The sequence below is a fragment of the Sciurus carolinensis genome, chromosome 7 (genome assembly GCF_902686445.1).
Source record: "Sciurus carolinensis chromosome 7, mSciCar1.2, whole genome shotgun sequence".
Classification (NCBI taxonomy): Eukaryota; Metazoa; Chordata; class Mammalia; order Rodentia; family Sciuridae; genus Sciurus; species Sciurus carolinensis.
Window position 1 is genome coordinate 62160338 of NC_062219.1, and position 21595 is coordinate 62181932.

At 34.6% G+C, this 21595-nt stretch overlaps 1 protein-coding gene across 2 annotated transcripts in view; it reads left to right on the forward strand.

Moving 5' to 3' along the window:
- The window catches only part of Ascc3 (activating signal cointegrator 1 complex subunit 3), a 404873-nt gene that overhangs the window by 263846 nt on the left and 119432 nt on the right, over positions 1-21595 (forward strand). For both annotated transcript variants that reach the window (XM_047557708.1, XM_047557709.1), the window contains 5 exons: positions 11386-11471; positions 12125-12291; positions 13523-13668; positions 13781-13901; positions 16119-16261. In XM_047557708.1, the coding sequence (XP_047413664.1) occupies positions 11386-11471; positions 12125-12291; positions 13523-13668; positions 13781-13901; positions 16119-16261 (663 nt within the window). The remainder of the gene's footprint in view (positions 1-11385; positions 11472-12124; positions 12292-13522; positions 13669-13780; positions 13902-16118; positions 16262-21595) is intronic.

Below are 21595 nucleotides of genomic sequence, written 5' to 3' on the forward strand. Positions count from 1 at the left end.
CAAGATAGAGAGCATATCTACTTCAGATAATTTTTTTTTTTTTTTTTTTTTTTTGCAGTGGGAACATTTAATATCTAGTCAGCAAATTTCAAGTCTGTTAATACAGTATTGTTAAGTACAGTCACCCTTCGGTACATTTGGTAGCTAGAACTTTTTTTACATAAATGAAACTTCGTATCCTTTAACCACTATCTGTACATACCCTCACTTTCACCACTCACAACCATTATTTTACTCTGCTTCTATGAATTTGACTTTTTAAAATTACACCTATAAGGGAAATTATTCAGTGTTTTTTCTTGTTGTGTCCAGCTTATTTCTCTTAGCACAATGTATGTTACTGCAAATGGCAAGATTTTCTTTTTTTGTAAAGCTAAGAAATGGCACATTCTGTTTCAGTTTCTTTTTTCATCCATCTTGGGACACTTAGATTGTTTCTTTATTTTGGCTTTTCTAAAAAAATGATGTAATAAACATAGGAGTGTACATCTATCTTTGAGATAATGATCTCATTTCATTTGGATACGTATTCAAAAGTAGAATTGCTCTATCATATGCTGTTGCTGTGTGTAATTTTTTAAGGTTCTTCATGTGTATTTTCCCCAATGGCTTCCTCAATGTACATATCTACCAACAGTGTGTGGCACTTTTTTTTCTACATTCTTGCCAACATTTATTCTCTTTTTTGTTGTTTTGATAATAAAGGTGTTGACCCATTGTGATTTTGATTTGCATTTTCCCAATGATTAGTGAAGTTGAGCACCTTTCCACATCTGTTAGCCATGTTGCATGTTAACAGAATGATGCCTGTTCACATCCTTTGTTCCTTTTTATTTTTTTCTTTAATAGAATTATCTAGGCTTTTTGTTCTTGGGTTATATGAGTTCCTTACATGTTTTGAATATTAACACCTACAAGTATTTTCTTACATTACATAGGTTATTTTTTTACTTCATCGATTGCTTCCTTTTCTGTGTAGAAGGTTTGTAGTTTTAATGCACACCCATTTGTTTATTTTCACTTTTGTTTCCTATGTTCTTGGTAACATATCCAAAAACTCATTGCTAAGACAAGTGACAAGATTTTTTCCCCTGTTTTCTTCTAGGAGTTCTATGATTTCAGATCTTATGTCTACATTTTGAATCCATTTCAAGATAATTTTTGCATATGGTATAAGAGGGGTCCAGTTTTATTCGGTTAAATGTGGAGGTTCAGTTTTGTCAATTCTATTTATTGAAGCCTATCCTTTTCCATCTTGGCATCTTGTCAGATTGGTTGACCCTCTATGTGTATGTTGATTTCAGGACTGTATTCTGTTCCATTGGCCTACATGTGTATGTTTGTGCCAGTGCCATACCATCTTAATTTCTGTAGCTTTGTACTATAATTTGTAGTTAAGAAGTAGAATGCCTCTAACTTTCTTCTTTCTCAAGATGTCTTTGGTTGTTTGGGTCTTCATGGTTTCTTATTAATTTAAATATTTTTCTATATCTAAGAAAAATGCCATTGGCATTTGATAGGGGGGTTACATTGAATCTATAGATTATTTGGGGGTAGTTTCTTTCTTCTTTTTTTCAGTCAAACTTTTAATTTTATTTTATATGCTTAGAAAACAGCTTGACATGTCTCAGATGTAGTGAAGTCCACTTTGCTGGAAAAAGGAACAGTGATCCAGAATGTGTAGATACTGTCTCAATTCTTTATGGTGGCAAGTTCTACAGCTTCACTGAATCTTCTTTCCTTGATAAAGTAGATGAACTGTGATTGTACAGATTTATTCTCGTTCTCGTGTTGTGGAATTTTCTCTGTTATTTAGTCAGTACTCCTTGAATAAGCATAGAAACAGGGCAAACTTAACCTAATAGTAGAAATTGCAAAGGAAACAAAACAGTTGTATTATGTGAAATCAATAAATGACTTCCGCTGGGATCAGGGCAGGGCAGCCAGACACCTCTTCAGGCGGCTCTGCCCACTCCGGCTGCAGGCTCTCTTCTCGGGGCGATCCAAGATGGCGGCCTAGAGGGAGACTGCACCCCCTGTCGCTCCAGAACCCAGGAGTTAAGAAGGGGAGGCATAGAGAGACTCGGACTGAAATAGAGCCACGGGTGAGTCTGCCCACTGGGTAAAGCTCGGCCCCGGGGGGCAGGCCCAGACAGAGGTGGCTTATCGGAGCCGGGCAGGGCAGCTAGAGTCATCCACAGACAGCCCTGCGCACTCCAGCGGTGGGCCCCGCCCACACAGCCAGCTTCTCCAGGTTCTCGGAACGGAACTGGCCCACTGGTGAGAGCCTTTCTGACCAGAACAAGCTCCGAGTCCCGGAGCCAGTGCAGCTCAGCGTACTCTGGCACGCAAGCAGATTCAGGGTCCAGACAGGGCAGCCAGAGACTTCCCCAAGTAGTCTGGACCCCTGCAGTGGGAGGTGCCGTTCAAGGCTAGCCTCTCGGAGCTGACCGCCCAGTGAGAGACTTTCTACATAGAACCAGCCACAAGCCCCCGAACCAACGGAGAGCCTCAATCCGCAAACAGCCTCTGGGATCAGGGCAGGGCAGCCAGACACCTCTTCAGGAGGCTCTGCCCAATCCGGCTGCAGGCTCTCTTCTCGGGACGATCCAAGATGGCGGCCTAGAGGGAGACTGCACCCCCTGTCGCTCCAGAATCCAGGAGTTAAGAAGGGGAGGCATTGAGAGACTCGGACTGAAATAGAGCCACGGGTGAGTCTGCCCACTGGGTAAAGCTCGGCCCGGGGGGCAGGCCCAGATAGAGGTGGCTTATTGAAGCTGGGCAGGGCAGCTAGAGTCTTCCCAAGGTAGCCTTCCACACTCCGGCAGTGAGCTCCTCCCACACGGCCAGCTGCACGGTGCAGGCCCACAGTGAGAGCATTTCAGCACAGAGCCAGTTCCAAATCGTGGAACCAGTAGGGGGCTAGGGGCAGTTTTCTTCGGATACGCTGCTTTATCAGATTCCTCCAGGACATCAGGCTACTGAAGGCTGGGAGGTGATACACTGGAAATCTACCGGGACACTATAAGCCAATAGCGGAAAACTGCAATATCTCAGGGTCCCACTGACAACTGACCAATATGAGAAAACAAGGGAAGAAAATGTCCCAAACAAACCTAGATACTACATCAATAAAACCCAATGACAGCACAGCAGAAGAAATGTCAGAAAGGGAGTTCAGAATGTACGTAATTAAAACGATCAGGGAAGCAAATGAGGAGATAAAAGAGCAAATGCAGGCATTGAAGGAGGAGATGAAAGAGCAAATACAGGCATTAAATGATCGCACCAATCAACAGTTAAAAGACCAAATACGGGAAGCAAGAGATCATTTCAATAAAGAGTTAGAGATACTGAAAAAAACCAAACTGAAATACTTGAAATGAAGGAAACAATAAACCAAGTTAAAAACTCCATAGAAAGCATAACCAATAGAATGGAGCACCTGGAAGACAGAACCTCAGACATTGAAGACAAATTATTTAATCTCGAAAGCAAAGTTGGCCAAACAGAAAAGATGGTAAGAAATCATGAACAGAATCTACAAGAATTATGGGATATCATGAAAAGGCCAAATTTAAGAATTATTGGGATTGAGGAAGGCTTAGAGAAACAAACCAAAGGAATGAACAATCTATTCAATGAAATAATATCAGAAAATTTCCCAAATCTGAAGAATGAAATGGAAAACCAAATACAAGAGGCTTATAGAACTCCAAACATACAAAATTACAACAGACCCACACCAAGACACATTATTATGAAAATACCTAACATACAAAATAAAGACAGAATTTTAAAGGCCGCGAAAGAAAAGAATCAAATTACATTCAGAGGGAAACCAATAAGAATATCAGCAGATTTTTCAATCCAGACCCTAAAAGCCAGAAGGGCCTGGAACAACATTTACCAAGCCCTGAAAGAAAACGGATGCCAATCAAGAATCTTATACCCTGCAAAACTTACCTTCAAATTTGACGATGAAATAAGATCCTTCCATGATAAACAAAAGCTAAAGGAATTTACAAAAAGAAAGCCAGCATTACAGAACATTCTCAGCAAAATATTCCATGAGGAAGAGATGAAAAACAACGATGCAAATCAGCAACAGGAGGCGCTAGCCTAAAGGAATAGCCAAATAAAGGAGAAACCAAATCATGTCAAAAACAAATATGAGTCAATTGACTGGGAATACAAATCATATCACAATAATAACCCTGAATGTTAATGGCCTGAATTCATCAATCAAAAGACACAGACTGGCAGATTGGATTAAAAAGAAAAATCCAACAATATGCTGCCTGCAAGAGACTCACCTCATAGAAAGAGACACCCATAGACTAAAGGTGAAAGGATGGGGAAAAACATACCATGCACACGGACACAGCAAAAAAGCTGGAGTATCCATCCTCATCTCAGATAATGTGGACTTCAAACCAAAACTAGTCAGAAGGGATAAAGAAGGACATTACATGCTGCTTAAGGGAAGCATAAATCAGCAAGACATAACAATCATAAATATCTATGCCCCGAACATTGGCTCATCCACGTACGTCAAACAAATCCTTCTCAATTCCAGAAATCAAATAGACCACAACACAATCATACTAGGCGATTTTAACACACCTCTCTCACCACTGGATAGATCGTCCAAACAAAAATTGAATAAAGAAACTATAGATCTCAACAACACAATCAGCAATTTAGACTTAACAGACATATATAGAATATACCATCCAACAAAGAACGAATACACCTTCTTCTCAACAGCACATGGATCCTTCTCTAAAATAGACCATATTTTATGCCACAAAGCTACTGTAAGCAAATACAAGAAGATAGAGATACTACCTTGTACTCTATCAGATCATAATGGATTGAAATTAGAAATAAATGACAGAATAAAAAACAGAAACTTCTCCAATACTTGGAGACTAAATAATACACTATTATACGATGAATGGATAACAGAAGACATCAGGAGGGAAATAAAAAAATTCTTAGAAGTAAACGAGAACAAAGACACATCATATCAAAATCTCTGGGACACTATGAAAGCAGTACTTAGTGGAAGATTTATTTCATGGGGTGCATTCAAAAAAAGAAGTAGAAATCAACAAATAAATGACTTAACACTACAGCTCAAAGCGCTAGAAAAAGAAGAGCAGACCAATACCAAAAGTAGTAGAAGACAGGAAATAGTTAAAATCAGAGCCGAAATCAACGAAATCGAAACAAAAGAAACAATTGGAAAAATTAACAAAATAAATAGTTGGTTCTTTGAAAAAATAAATAAAATTGATAAACCCTTAGCCACACTAACAAAGAGAAAGAGGGAGAAAACTCAAATTACTAAAATTCGGAATGAACAAGGAAACATCACAACAGACACGAGTGAAATACAAAACATAATTAGAAACTATTTCGAAAATCTATACTCCAACAAAACAGAAAACCTCGAAGACATCAACAAATTTCTAGAGACATATGAATTACCTAAACTGAATGAGGAGGACATACACAACCTAAATAAACCAATTTCAAGCAATGAAATAGAAGAGGTCATCAAAAGCCTACCAACAAAGAAAAGTCCAGGACCAGATGGGTTCTCAGCCGAGTTCTACAAAACCTTTAAAGAAGAGCTCATTCCAATACTCCTCAAAGTATTCCATGAAATAGAAGAGGAGGGAACCCTCCCAAACTCGTTATATGAAGCCAATATCACCCTGATACCTAAACCAGACAGAGACACATCGAGGAAGGAAAATTTCAGACCAATATCCTTAATGAACATCGATGCAAAAATTCTCAACAAAATTTTAGCAAATCGCATACAAATATATATTAAAAAGATAGTGCACCACGATCAAGTGGGTTTTATCCCAGGGATGCAAGGTTGGTTCAACATTCGGAAATCAATAAATGTCATTCACCATATCAACAGACTTAAAGTTAAGAATCACATGATTATTTCAATAGATGCAGAAAAAGCATTTGATAAAATACAGCATCCCTTCATGCTCAAAACACTAGAAAAAATTGGGGTAGTGGGAACATTCCTAAACATTATAAAGGCAATCTACGCTAAGCCCATGGCTAATATCATTCTAAATGGTGAAAAACTGAAAGCGTTCCCCCTAAAAACTGGAACAAGGCAGGGATGCCCTCTTTCACCACTTCTATTCAATTTCGTCCTTGAAACTCTAGCCAGAGCAATTAGACAAACCAAAGAAATTAAAGGGATACGAATAGGAAAAGAAGAACTCAAACTATCCCTGTTCACTGATGACATGATTATATATTTAGAGGAACCTGGAAATTCCACCAGAAAATTTTTAGAACTCATAAGTGAATTCAGTAAAGTAGCAGGTTACAAGATCAATGCTCATAAATCCAATGCATTTTTATACATAAGTGATGAATCTTCAGAAAGAGAAATTAGGAAAACTACCCCATTCACAATAGCATCGCAAAAAATAAAATACTTGGGAATCAATCTCACAGAAGAGGTGAAAGACCTCTACAATGAGAACTACAGAACACTAAAGAAAGAAATTCAAGAAAACCTTAGAAGATGGAAAGATCTCCCATGTTCCTGGATAGGCAGAATTAATATCGTCAAAATGGCTATACTACCTAAAGTGCTATACAGATTTAATGCAATTCCAATTAAAATCCCAATGATGTACCTTGCAGAAATAGAGCAAGCAATTATGAAATTCATCTGGAAGAATAAAAAACCTAGAATAGCTAAAGCAATCCTCAATAGCAAGAGCGAAGCAGGGGGTATCACAATACCAGATCTTCAACTCTACTACAAAGCAATAGTAACAAAAACGGCATGGTATTGGTACCAAAATAGACAGGTAGATCAATGGTACAGAATAGAGGACATGGACACAAACCCAAATAAATACAATTTTGTCATACTAGACAAAGGGTCCAAAAATATGCAATGGAGAAAAGATAGCCTCTTCAACAAATGGTGCTGGGAAAACTGGAAAACCATATGCAATAGAATGAAATTAAACCCCTATCTCTCACCCTGAGCAAAACTCAACTCAAAATGGATCAAGGACCTCAGAATCAGACCAGAGATCCTGCTTCTTATAGAAGAAAAAGCAGGTCCAAATCTTCAACTTGTTGGCTTAGGATCAGACTTCCTTAACAGGACTCCCATAGCACAAGAAATAAAAGCAAGAATCAACAACTGGGATAGATTCAAACTAAAAAGCTTTCTCTCAGCAAAGGAAACTATCAGAAATGTGAAGAGAGAGCCTACAGAGTGGGAGAATATTTTTGCCAACCATACCTCAGATAGAGCGCTAATTTCCAGAATCTATAAAGAACTCAAAAAACTCTACACCAAGAATACAAATAATCCAATCAACAAATGGGCTAAGGAAATGAACAGACACTTCTCAGAAGAAGATGTACAAGTAATCAACAGATACATGAAAAAATGTTCAACATCCCTAGTAATAAGGGAAATGCAAATCAAAACTACCCTAAGATTTCATCTCACCCCAATTAGAATGGCGATTATCAAGAACACAAGCAACAATAGGTGTTGGCGAGGATGTGGTGAAAAAGGAACACTCATACATTGCTGGTGGGGTTGCAAATTAGTGCAGCCACTCTGGAAAGCAGTGTGGAGATTCCTCAGAAAGCTTGGAATGGAAACACCATTTGACCCAGCTATCCCACTCCTTGGTCTATACCCAAAGGACTTAAAATCAGCATACTACAGAGATACAGCCACATCAATTTTCTTTGCTGCTCAGTTCACCATAGCCAGATTGTGGAACCAACCTAGATGCCCTTCAGTTGATGAATGGATAAAGAAACTGTGGCATATTTATACAATGGAATATTACTCCGCAATGAAGAATGATAAAATTATGGCATTTGTAGGCAAATGGATGAAATTGGAGAATATCATGCTAAGTGAGATAAGCCAATCTCAAAAAACTAAAGGACGAATGATCTCGCTGATAAGCGGATGAGGACATATAATGGGGGTGGAAGGGGTTAGCATTAGGTTTAGGGTTAGGTTTAGAGTTAGGCTAAGGAGAGCGGTAAGAATGAAGGAAAGAAGGACTGTATAAAGGGAAAAGGGTGGGAGGGGTGGGGGGGAAGGGGAAAAAAAAGAAACATCATTACCCTATGTAAACGTAAAAAAATAAATTAAAAAAAATAAAATAAAATAAATGACTTCCAGTTTTTCTACAATTTGTCAAAGAAATGATAAAGTGAAAGTCAGGTTTTTGTTCTACCCTTCTACTAATTTATTGTGTTATAGAAGGGATGTCACAACTTCTCTGGAACTTTTTCATAAAGTTCCTCTAAAGTCCCCATCATCTCTGAAATTCTATAATTTTGAGAAACACAATTTTCTTTCTTTTTAATTATTTTTTACATGACAGTAGAATATATTTTGAAATACTATATACACATAGAATCAATATAACTTTTTCCTATTAGGATCCCATTATTGTGATTGTACAAGATGTGGTCATGTATTTATATATGAGGATAGAAAAGATATGCTATGCCCTATTCATTCTACTGTCTCCTGTTACAGTCCCCGCTCCCTTCCTTTCATTCCCCTTTGTCTAATTCAATGAACTTCTAATCTTCCCCTCCCTTGTTGTGAGTTAGCATCCACATATCAGACAGAATATTCTGCCTTTGGCTTTTTGGGACTGGTTTATTTCCCTTAGTATGATAGTCTCTAGTTCTATCCATTTGCCAGCAAATGCCATAATTTCATTCTTCTTTATGGCTGAGTAATATTCCACTATGTATATATATCACATTTTCTTTGTCCATTCTTCTGTTGTAGGGCACCTAGGTTGGTTTCATAGCTTGGCTATTGTGAATTGAGCTGCTATAAACATTTAAGTGGCTGTGTCATTGTAGTACGCTGATATTGTCCTGTGGTTATAAACTGAGGAGTGGGGTAACAGGGTCAAATGGTATTTCCATTCCAGGTTTTCTAAGGAATCTTCATACTGCTTTCCAGAGTGATTACACCAATTTGCAGTCCCACCAACAATGTATAAATGAACTTCTTCCCCACATCTTCACCAACTTTTATCATTGCTTGTATTCTTGATAATTATCATTCTAAATCAGGTGAGAAGGAATCTCAGTGTAGTTTCAACTTGCATTTCTCTAATTGCTAAATATATTGAACATTTTTTCATTTATTTTTTTGACCATTCATATTTCTTCTTCTGAGAAGTGCCTGTTCAGTTCCATAGCCCATTTATTGATTGAATTATTTGGGTTTTTTTTCATGTTAAGTTTGTTGAGTTCTTTGTATATCCTGGATATAAATGCTGTGTCTGAGGTGCTGGTGGTAAAGATTTTCTTGCATTCTATAGGCGCTCTGTTCACATTCATAATTGTTTTCTTTTCTGTGAAGAAGCTTTTTACTGATTTTTTTGATTCTTGATTTTATTTCCTGTGCTTTAAGAGTCTTATAGAGGAAGTCAGTTCCTAAGCCAACATGGTGGAGAGTTGGGCCTACTTTTTCTTCTAGTAGGTGCAGAGTCTCTGGTCTAATGCCTAAGTCATCGATCCGCTTTGAGTTCAGTGTTGTGTAGGGTGAGAGATATCACCTTCTTGATTAAATTTATTTCTAAGTATTTTTTTGGTACTATTGTGAATGGAATTGTTTTCTTAATTTCTTTTCAGATAGTTCAGTGTTAGTTTATCAGTAGTTTTATGCCACTGATTTTGTTTTTGTTAATTTCATGTTCTGTACCTTTCTTGACTTTGCTTATTAATTTTAAGGTTTTTTTTTAATGTAGCATTTAGGGTTTTCTTGTTTTTTAAAGTATATGAGTATATTACATTTAAAATAGAGATATCTTAGACATATTGCAATTTGAATTATGTGCTACTTCATCGTCATTTGTGATTTCAGAAATATCCAGACTTCTTTTTCCATGATTTTCAGATATTGTCTTTTCTTTCTTTTTTACTTAAAGTTTCACTATTTTTAATCTGTTATGTGATTATTGATCTACAGAGACATGTTATTAAAAAATAAGAATTATACTTTAGTTTGAGACTTTTTAAAACAAAGGTTCTTTTAGTGAATAATGTGTTTTATAAAATTGGAACACCTGAAATGTATGACTGTCATCCTTTAAGATCTGCATTAAAATTTAAACATCTAGTTTATTTCTCACCCTCATACATTGTTGGTGGAACTTCAAATTAGTACAGCTTTGGAAAGCAGTTTGGAGATTCCTCAAAAGACTAGAAGTGGAACCACCATATGACCCAGCTATCCCACTCCCTGGTATTTATCCAAAAGATTTAAATCTGCATACAGGTACCTCATTCTTTACAGCAATGCAATTCATAATACTTATGGAACCAGTCCAGGTGCCCATCAGCAAATGATTGGTTAAAGAAACTGTGGCTTATATACATGGAGTTTTACTCAACCATGAAGAATGAAACTGTGGTATTTTCCAGTAAATGAATGGAACTGGAGAACATCATGCTAAGTGAAATAAGCCAGATGTCAGAAAGGATTGAATGTTTTCTTCACATGTGAAACCTGGAGCAAAATAAGTGGGGAAGAGGGAAGAGGAGTCATTTGAAAATAGAAGGGAGATCAGTGGAGTAGAAGAAGAGAACAGAGTGGGAGGGAAGGGTGGAACTGTGGAATGCAGCAGACCTAATTATCCTCTGTGAATTCCACATTTTCGTTTATCTATAAAGCACCAATTAAAAATAAATAAAGAAGACCAGTGGACTAGAAGAAGGGGAACAAGGGGAGGGAAAAAGGAAGCACTGGGAGCTAAAATTGAGCAGATTATATTCCATACATATGTGATTATGTCAGAATGAACCCCAATATTATGTATAAAACAATGTACTAAGGAAAGTATTAAGAATAATAATTTTAAAAATCTTGAAAAAAATCAAAATTAATACATTATTTCAGGAATTACAGCCCAGATAAATCTTAAACTTAACTAGGAAAAATATTTTTATTTTTGTCAGAATCCTAATCCTATGTAATATACTAATTCTCATAGTGTTTTAAAATGTATTCACATTGTTAGAACATAATTTCATTATGAAATGCCTAAGAAAATTGCCTTTAGTGATTTTTTTAATTTTAAATTTATCTGTTAGTATTTTTATCATAGAATGTTGTATTAATTTTCTGCTTTATTTTGGATACATGTAGTTTGTTACTGACTTTTTATCAATAATTTAAAAATATAAATATTCCATACTAAAAATATAAATTTTAAAACCACACTGTCCTGTTTTCACAAATTTTATGTTTACTTTTATTTGAAAATGACATCACTGTTCTCATTAAAGTCCTATTGCTCATCCTCCCCTTTTTAGGCAGTATATATTGCACCTCTAAAAGCCCTAGTCCGTGAAAGAATGGATGACTGGAAGGTTAGAATAGAAGAAAAACTTGGTAAAAGGTGAGTTCTTTCTTTTATTCAAGAGATACACACTTTCAGTAGTCTGAAAACACCAACAAATGAAAGAGTCGCATAATACCTCTGAATATGTTTACAGTGTTTTTCATAATCTTTCATTTAAAAGTTCACAGCTACTATTAAAATGGTGTCAATATTCCCACTGCTTTAAGACTGAAAAATGAAATTCCTTTAATTTCTTAATATGAATACTTTTATATGGCATCTTTTTCTATATATATTTTTTCATATTTTTAGTGGTGGGAGGGACGCAGTACCTTAATTTTATATTTATTTATTTTTATGTGGTGCTGAGGATTGAACTCAGTGCCTCACATGTGCTAGGTAAGTGCTCTACCATTGAGTACAACCCCAGCCCCTTCAATATATTTTCATTGTAAAACAAATCTATTATTTCTATTTATTTTTCTCTCATGTTTTTCAGAGTAAACTCTAAAAACCAGTTGAAAGCACTGTGCATGCAAATTATTTATGAAATCCAGAACTTCTTTGATGAATATGATGTTCTTAATTACTATTTTAAAGTATTACAAGACCATTAGTTTTAAATATTATAAAATTTTATTGGAAAGACATATATTGTTGCCTTTCCAAGATTATGTGTTACTTGAGAATCATTTTTTTTTTCCCTCCAGAGTTATTGAACTAACAGGGGATGTGACTCCTGATATGAAATCCATTGCCCAGGCTGACCTCATTGTCACTACACCAGAGAAGTGGGATGGCGTCAGCAGAAGCTGGCAAAATAGGAACTATGTTCAGCAAGTTACTATTCTCATCATAGATGAGATTCATCTGCTTGGTAGGTACCAATGTATATAAGTAATATACAAACTTTGACTTTTTATTAATATTGATTTTAATTGAGAGATAATCGTACATAATGATGAGATACAATATAATGTTTTGATATGTATACAATGTGAAATAATTAAATTAAACAAATTAACATATGTGTTACCTCATTTGTAATTTTTATGGTAAGACATTTGAAATTTACTCTCTTAGCAATTTTTAAATTTATGTTTAGCTTTTTCATTGCTGTGACTAAAAGACCTGACCAGAACAATTTTAGAGGAGTAAAGTTTGTTAGGTGTTCATTTAGAGGTCTCAGTCCATAAAATGGCCACTTCTGTTTCTCTGGGCCTGAACTATAGCAGAACATCATGGCAGCTCAGGAGGCAGAGAGAACTCCACTCACCAGGGACAAAATACAAACCCCAAAGGCACATCCCTAGAGACCTGTCTCCTCCAGCTATACTCTATCTTCCTAAAGTTACCACCAGTTAATCCATATCAGTGGGTTAACCCACTAATCAGATTACAACTATCATAATCTAATTTCACTTCTGAATGTTCTTGCAATGTCTCACACATGAGCTTTTGGGGGACACCACATATCTAAACTATATAATATATATATTATTGACTGTAGTCAGCCTGGTGTGTGGTAGATCTCACACACTAATTTCTCCTAACTGAAACTTTATATCCCTTGGTCAGTATCTCCCTATTCCCTTTCAACCCCCAGCCTTTGGCAACTACCAGTATACTTTTTACTTTATATGAATTTTGACTTTTTCTTGATTCCACATATAGGTGAGATCATTCAGTTTTTCGTAACATTTCTTTTCACATAGTTCCCTCCAAGTTCATCCATGTTGTTACAAATGACAAGATTTCATTCTTTTTTTATTGATTCATAGTTTTTCATTTTATATATATATGTATATGTATAAATATATACTTATATACATAGCATATTTTCTTTATCTAGTCATCTGGTAATGGTCACTTAGGTAAATGCCATTTCTTAGCTGTTGTGAACAATGCTGCATTGAACATGAGAGCACATATATCTCTTCAGCATATTGATTTCATTTCCTTTGGATAAATACCCAGAAGTGGGATTACTGGATCATATGGTAGTGTTATTTTTAGTTTTTTGAACAGCCTATAAACTTTGACTTCATGCCTGCAGCAGCCACTTTCAATTTGTCAAATGATTAATGTATATTATTCTTATTTCTTAGGGGAAGAAAGAGGTCCTGTTCTAGAAGTCATTGTATCTCGAACAAATTTTATCTCCTCACACACAGAAAAACCTGTTAGGATAGTTGGACTGTCTACTGCATTAGCTAATGCCAGAGACCTTGCTGACTGGCTAAATATTAAGCAGGTATGTGAAAGATGGATAAATCAGGCAGTAACATGGTTTAGGTATCCACATTAAGAAGGCATCATAACATTATAAACATATATATATGGTTTCTCTCTCATATCAACTGTAGATGGGCTTGTTCAACTTCCGTCCATCAGTACGACCTGTTCCACTGGAAGTTCACATTCAAGGCTTCCCAGGTCAACATTATTGTCCCCGAATGGCGAGTATGAACAAGCCTGCATTTCAGGGTGAGCTTCAGTTTCTTGGATTGAAATACTAACCATTTTGTATTAGAACTATCAAATGTATTCTATATAGTTTTGGGTTTATTTTAAAGGGTGATACCGGTCCAACTTCTGCAAATAGCTAAAGCTACTTACCTCAACTCTTAAGGAATATAAATATATGTTAAATTACATATTGAACATTAGAGATATTTCAAAAATCAAGTTATTGTAGTAGGATAAAAGTATGTAATTTTTAAAATAATCAAATAATTCACTATATTAATCTATTAAGATATTTACTTATAACAATTACTAGCTTAAACAAATGATAAATAGAAGCAAGTAAAAAAAAATCACATAATCTTAACTTTTACTAAAAACCATAAAACTTTCAGTACTTTTTACAAGTCAGTTTTTGTGTTTTGTTTTTTCATTTTTCCTTTTCTAAAAAATTAGGCAAACAGAAAAGATTTAAGAATAACTCTCCTGTTTTATTGAAACATGTTTTTAGACTACATAAAGAATATTTATTGTATCAATTAAAAATAACCTACGAAATAAATTCTCTAATGTGAACTGCTGTTGATTGTGAGATGACAGTTGTGAGGTGACTTTTTAGCAGCTGTAATTAGCCTTATGACAGAAGCAAAGTATTGATTGTGAACTAGAGACCAATCTTGGCCGTTCAGATTATTTACACCTCCACAGAAGCATTGTACAAAATCACTAATGAACAATAAATCTGCTGGGAACTGTTCAGCTACACCTGTTCTTGCAGCAGCAAAAATCCATTAAATGTTGAGATTTAAAAAAGAGACAAATCCGTTCATGATTGTGTGTACAAATGACACCAATATTGTAATAATATGAGTTTTAAAAACATAGTTTTTGTAATATTATTTACAAAAGATTTATCCTTTGTATCTTCTAATATTCTGATAAATGGCAAAAGAGTGGGAAATAAGATAAATGAGTTCATTTTTCATAATGTATATTGTTGAAAATGTGTATGTCTACTTAAGAAATGGCTGATTGCATACCATTGATAGAAATAAAGTATTTTGTGTTTTGTAAATCAATAGCAAATAGCTGAAATTTCTGCACTTCTTAAGATACAGTATCAGCACAACTGCTATCCTTATAAACTATTTATTATACCTGTAGTGATTACTATATTTCTTTGAGTTTAGAAATATGATTTTATGATAGCTTTATTTCTCACCATCAGAGTACAAATATAGTTGAGGTCATGTCAGCATTTCCATTATAAACCTGTATCTCAGTCCATGAAAAGGAATTCTGCAGCTCACATTTCAAATAAGAAACTACAACAAAGTTGAACTTTTTCACGTAAAATTTGTAAATATCTCTGACTGTTTTAAGAGAGCTATATAGAAATAAATAAATTCTACTTGGGCCATCTTATCAGCATTTTGGAGTAACGAAACCTCAATTCCAGTTAAGGCAAATAATTTATGTGGCTCTTTAAGTAATTTTTTTTATAGATTTGATTTACAGTATTCCTTTAGTCTTGTTACTTGGCCATTTCCCAGTATTCTTTTCACGTTCTGTGTGCTGAGTACTCCTGTGCTATTTCTCAGCTGTACGTTTAGACAGAGCTTCCTCTTAGCCATCTTCTGTATTCTTTTATTTTCCCACTTCAAACCTCATGGTTTTAGAAAATCAGAGGGAAAACATTCTTCTGATTTATCACCTGCCTGTTTATTGGACAATCTCTCCTAATTTTCCATCTTCTGATAACAGGGAAAAAATAAAAAGAAATTTTTTGTGGTCTTTCTTTGGACATTTTTCATCACCCTGAAGGACTTGAATCTTATCAGATCTCAGGACCAATTAACTGCAATATCACAATTTACACAGGAAGAAATTCTTCAGAAACACAATTTAGAAATAGAAAACTCAACCTAATCATATGAACATTTAAGGTTCTCCTTCCAGTACAACTCAGACTACAGCTTGAAGCTGACATAATTACTTTTTCCCTGTCCTAGGCATTATGCTCCTTAGAGCTAGGAATCTCTCCCTTCCTGTCATCTGTTTAGTATACTGTCAGATCCTTGTAGTACCTGGAAAAATGCTAAATATGTTATGACCAAAATAAGAATTCAGCTAAATAATTTGCAACATTAGTATTTGTGTGCCTATTTGATATCTTAATAAAAGTCATCTTCTAGTTTTAAGCACATTAACATTTCATTTTCCACAACTTTTCAACAGCAATTAGAAGTCATTCTCCAGCTAAACCTGTTTTGATATTTGTCTCATCAAGACGTCAAACTAGACTTACTGCTTTAGAATTGATAGCCTTTCTGGCTACTGAAGAAGATCCAAAGCAGTGGTTGAACATGGATGAAAGAGAAGTAAGCAATATATTTTATTTTCTACTTCTTATACATATCTAATTAGTTTGTATTGTATTATAATGGAAATTACAGATTTATGTTTAGTTTTATTCTATGATAAAAGTATAAAATAACAAATTTAGAAAAAATAATAGGACAAATAAGAAATGTATAAAACTGCCACCTTAAAATAAGATTAATATTCTAGTTAGTACTTTCTCCCAGTATTTTCCCATTAAATATTTACTTTAGGTATTCATATTTGACTTTTTCTTTTGATGTCATTATGTTGTATATTTTATACTCAACTATGTGCTCATAAATTTTGCACATTCCCTGCCCTTATAGAATTTATGATCACTTTTATAAAATTAACTTTTTAAAAAATATACAATAGCCGGGAGCTGTGGTGTGCACCTGTAATCCTAGCAACTCGAGAGGCTGAGACACGAGGATCACAAGTTTAAAGCCAGCCTCAGCAAAAGTGAGGCGCTAAGCAACTCTGTCTCTAAATAAAATACAAAAATAGGACTGGGAATGTGGCTCAGTGGTTGAGTGCCCCTAAGTTCAGTCCCTGGTACCCCCGCCAAAATAATTAAATACATAAATAGAAATTAAAAATATACAACAGAATCATTGTTTAAAATTTAGAAAACACTAAAAGGTATATAAAATTTTTAAAATACCATAAAAACTATATGATTTTATTCCCTTGGGTAGATAGTCCATAGTATTTTTCTTCTGAAATTAATCATGCACTTTTATTATGTTATTCTTTATTTAGAACTATTTCTTCAATATAGAGATGTAAAAATAAAATCAGTGGGCCAAGTAATGGGAACTTTTTCACAATTTTTTGTACATACTGCTAATTACTTTCCAAAAGGATTATACTACTTGATGTTTTCACCATTAATGTATGACTTACCAGCACTATAGGAGAGTTACAGATTTCCTCATTTGTTATAGTTTATTGATGTATTATGATAAAATGCTTTCTTGTTGTCTTAATGTATCCCTTAATTTTAATTATTGAGCATTTCTTTCATGTATTTATTTAGTAGTTTCATTTTTCTTTGATGTCTCTTCATTTCCTTTGGTCTTTTTTCTGTTCCAGTATACTTACAGATTTGTTCGAGAGCCTTGCCAAATTTACAAAATGATATATAAATATACAAAACTTTATATATTACTTTTGGTACATATACATGTACTAATAAGTATATACATATTAATCATATACTTAGTTTGGTAGAACATTGCTTGCCTTTTTATCATCATGGTATGTTATTACGAATAGAAGATTTTTCATCTTATATGAGTTCATTTGATAGTATAGACCTTTATATTTCCCTCTACTTCTAAGTGTAGATATTACTACTCTGCTCCATAGATTTAATATATAGTGACTTTCCTTCCTTATACTTTTCCAATTTTAAGAAATAAAATGGAATGCATGGAATTATGATGAAAACATATGAAACATCATTATTGCATTGTCATCTCTCACCCTTCCTTTTTTCACATATACCCTTTGTGATCTCATGCACTGAGTAACAGTGCTGTTCATTATTAATAAAAGATAAGATTCCAAGGATCCAGTCTTAACAGTTTGCATATTTCTCTCTCTCCACTTCTCATTATTCATTTAGGATTAGTGAATCTGTTGGATAGCACTGCATATAATACATTAGTATGTAATAGTTAACTGCTATTTCAGAATGTTCTTACTTTGTTCCATAGATGACCTTATTCACTAGCAGAGCCCCACACATTAGCTCAATATAAAGGGTATAAAATGACTTCTCGAGATACAGTGAAAACTACCATTTATCTTTAAATTTTTATTACTACTCTCTTAATGTTTATTGTATGTTTATACCAAATATTAATTCAAGATAATAATTTAAGGTCAAAATAATTTTTGAAACTATTTTTTGTCTTATGTTACCTGATATGCCCAAATAGTCACACATTTTTTGTTTAAAATAGTGTTATAAATTAGAGGCTGAGAAATAGTTATATGGGATATTGATGACTTAGTTTATGTGCAACATCTATCTTAACTTGCATATATCTTAGCTTACCTTTACTTCTCATGTTTTATCCCCAAAATTGTTCCAAATGCAGAGTATTCTTTGAAGTCAGGGTACAAAGTACATACCTACTGAACACATTTTGGGATGTTTGCTCAAAGTACACGAGGCACTATGCGTTTAGCACATGTGTGACTCACATTAACTTCAAATGTGAACCTCATGTGTTCTTCCCTGTTACAGTACACTTCTTTTTTTTTTTTTATTTTAAGTATAAGGGACCTAAGGAACTGTGAATAACTCAACCATCATGTAGAATTATCCGTTTTGTATATTTTTAATCAGTCCAAAAACATTATCACTAAGGCTAAGTGAAAAACCATAGAATTTATTTGCTGATTTTCATCACTAAATTGAGCCAGAATTATGCCACTACCAGACATTTCATTTCATCAAGTCCATCTCAAGAATGAGGCAATCCAGGATTTGTTTTATTACTGCCTTTAAAATCAATCTTAAAATAAAAATTTCAGAAAGTTTGCAGTGGATTACTATGTAAGTTCAATGTGATTATATCTAAACCTGCTATAAGACAGGTGTTTCAGTTGTTGAACCCCTAAATAATTACCTTAGAATAGGCTTTTTGCCTTTTAATCTCTGTATAGGTTACTTTCTGTAATATTCGTGGATGGAATCTTAGTGGATTCTCCCATTGCTGGCCCCTTATCTAGAGTTATATTGGGGTTCTGTGGCAGGACTCGGGTAACTAAACAGGACTCTAGTATTGATAACATGAGTAGTTAAAGTATCCTGGTGCTTGTGGAGCAGTGTCTGTGGCACAAAGCAGCATCCAAATCATTTTACAGTTGAAAGACCTTAAGTCAGAAACTATTAAGGAAGCGGAAGAGAGAAAAATGCAAGTCAAAAGAGCATGGACAGAGAATATGTCTAAGATTAATATGTGTGCTGTATTTTATTTCTTAGCAAAGGCAAAAAGAATATTCATCTCCTCAATTTAGTATTATCTCAAAGTATTAGGAAGCAGAAAGACACTTTCAGTTATATCACTGATATAAAATCATGCAGCATCAAGAAGCCCCAAAAGTAATACCCTTCAATATTTGCCAGTAGGAAACCTTCTTGCCACAATTTCAAGAGTTCATGGATATACATATATCTCCTACTTGGATTTTCAGCCTGATAACTGCCACTTCTATCATTAACCTCAAACTAGTATTCAGTCTTTACACCAGTCTCTTACACTTTAAATGAGAACAGAAAATCTGAATGCCTGAGTTTTAGTCTGAAGTATACATCAGGAAAAGAGAATATTTTCCTCTCTTTGACTTCTATTGTACAAGGCAAATTTCAGATGCTGACTGTCTACAAAGAGCAAAGGTCCCTACAATCCTTTCACTGCCATAATTTATCCCTACCTATTTTCCCCATTCCTACAATTTTAAAAACTAAAGGTTTTCTCCTAACAATGTAGGTCTGCTTCATAACCTAAATATAATCACCTGTCTTTAAGGGAAATATCCAAAAATTTTATCATTGATATCATTCATCACTTAGTCTGTCTCTTGCTAGTATCCTGTCATCTTCAAATTCTTTTGCAGTTCCATTTCAGTATATTCTAACTAGCAGGCTAAATTACAAAATTACCCACAGAGGATGAGGAGAGGGAAAAAACAAAATTAGTTAAGATGATTTTTGTTTGTTCGTTTGTTTGTTTTCTGGTGCTGGGGATCAAACTCAGGGCCTTTTACATTTCAGGCAAGTGTTCTTTTACTCAGCTACAACCCCAGCCCAACTTAATTAATTAAAATGTATTAGTGCCTATATCAGATACAAAATAAGCAAGGGTTGAGTCCAGAGCATTTGTTTCTACAACTAACCAGGTTCAAAAACATATTATTTATTTTCTCTGTCATCCATCACTTGTACACTTTTTATTCAACCAGCCACTATGCTAAATCAAGATTCTTTAACTTGTGGAATGACCAAATGCACATTCCTGAGAACTTGGACATTACATTTTTACCTATGCTTAATATTATAGGTTTGAAAAATCTTTGATTAATTTTTCAAATAGTCATAGTAGGGTAAGAGTTTTTCTGGGTCCATCTAAAATTTTCTCTTCACTTATTGTATAACTACATTTCATTAGAATCAATTTCCCAAGCTATTTTTGAAACCACATTTTATTTGTTCATCCAATAGCATGCCAACCTCAAATGCCTATGTAGCTATTTCAATAAATTATTATTTCCATGCAAATTGTCAATCTCTTATATATTAATCTTCCAAACCAGCAAATCTAGAGTTATAAGCAAGGGAAGCAAACATTTTGTGAGTACTTTATCACCTTTTTTAGAAGACATCCACATACCTTAACCAGCTTGGTTCTTTGGAACTATATATTCTGGAAGTGAGAGAAAAAGAACCATTGATCACTAGCTCAGATCAGATACCTCATACTTCAAAATAGCACCCCAACTTTACAAGGTACTGTCTCTCAGGTACCACACTAAGCTTATTCAAGTGATGAAAGGAAAAACAAGATGAGTGCATCTTATGGTGTCTGCCCATTGCCTTATTTTTCTTGATAAATAATAACACAATATTGTACAGGATATCATGATGATATATATTCAGTATGTCTACCTTCTGAAGATACAAGCAGAACTATGCTAGTAGATAAAGAAAAGCAAAATCCAAAGTGTCTGTTCTCCTGGAAATAAATAGATGACCCTTTGGTGATAGAAAGGATCCAGTATAATCTCCTTACTGCCAAACAACTATCTGGACCTGTGGACAAAAGTACTTTATAAAGGACCCAAGGCTTATACTCAGCAGTGGCAATAGCTGGGTCTGCCTGAGGAAAAGGAAGTTTTTATTTGGACTATGCATAATTGTCATCTCTTTCACCAAGGCCTAAAAATATATGAACCACTATATAAAACACTGTGACATGAGGAGAATGCTGGTATCCTCACTCATTTTGTTTACCTGACAATTAACAGCATTTTACACAATGCTATTCATCCACTGAAACTTCTGTCTTCTTAATACTTACCTTCCAGTAGTACTCTTGCCAAACTACTTACCATCTGGCTACTCCAGAAACTGCAGGGCAAAATATGAGTCATCAACTTGCATCATCTTTACTTTGAAGTAAAATAACAGTGAAATATCTAGTTTATTATCAGTAACTTCACTTGCAAGGTCACCAAGTATCATACAGGCACACAGTCTTCTTTCTCTTTTTCCACATTATCCATAAAAATAAGTCCTCTCAAATAAATTTTTTTTA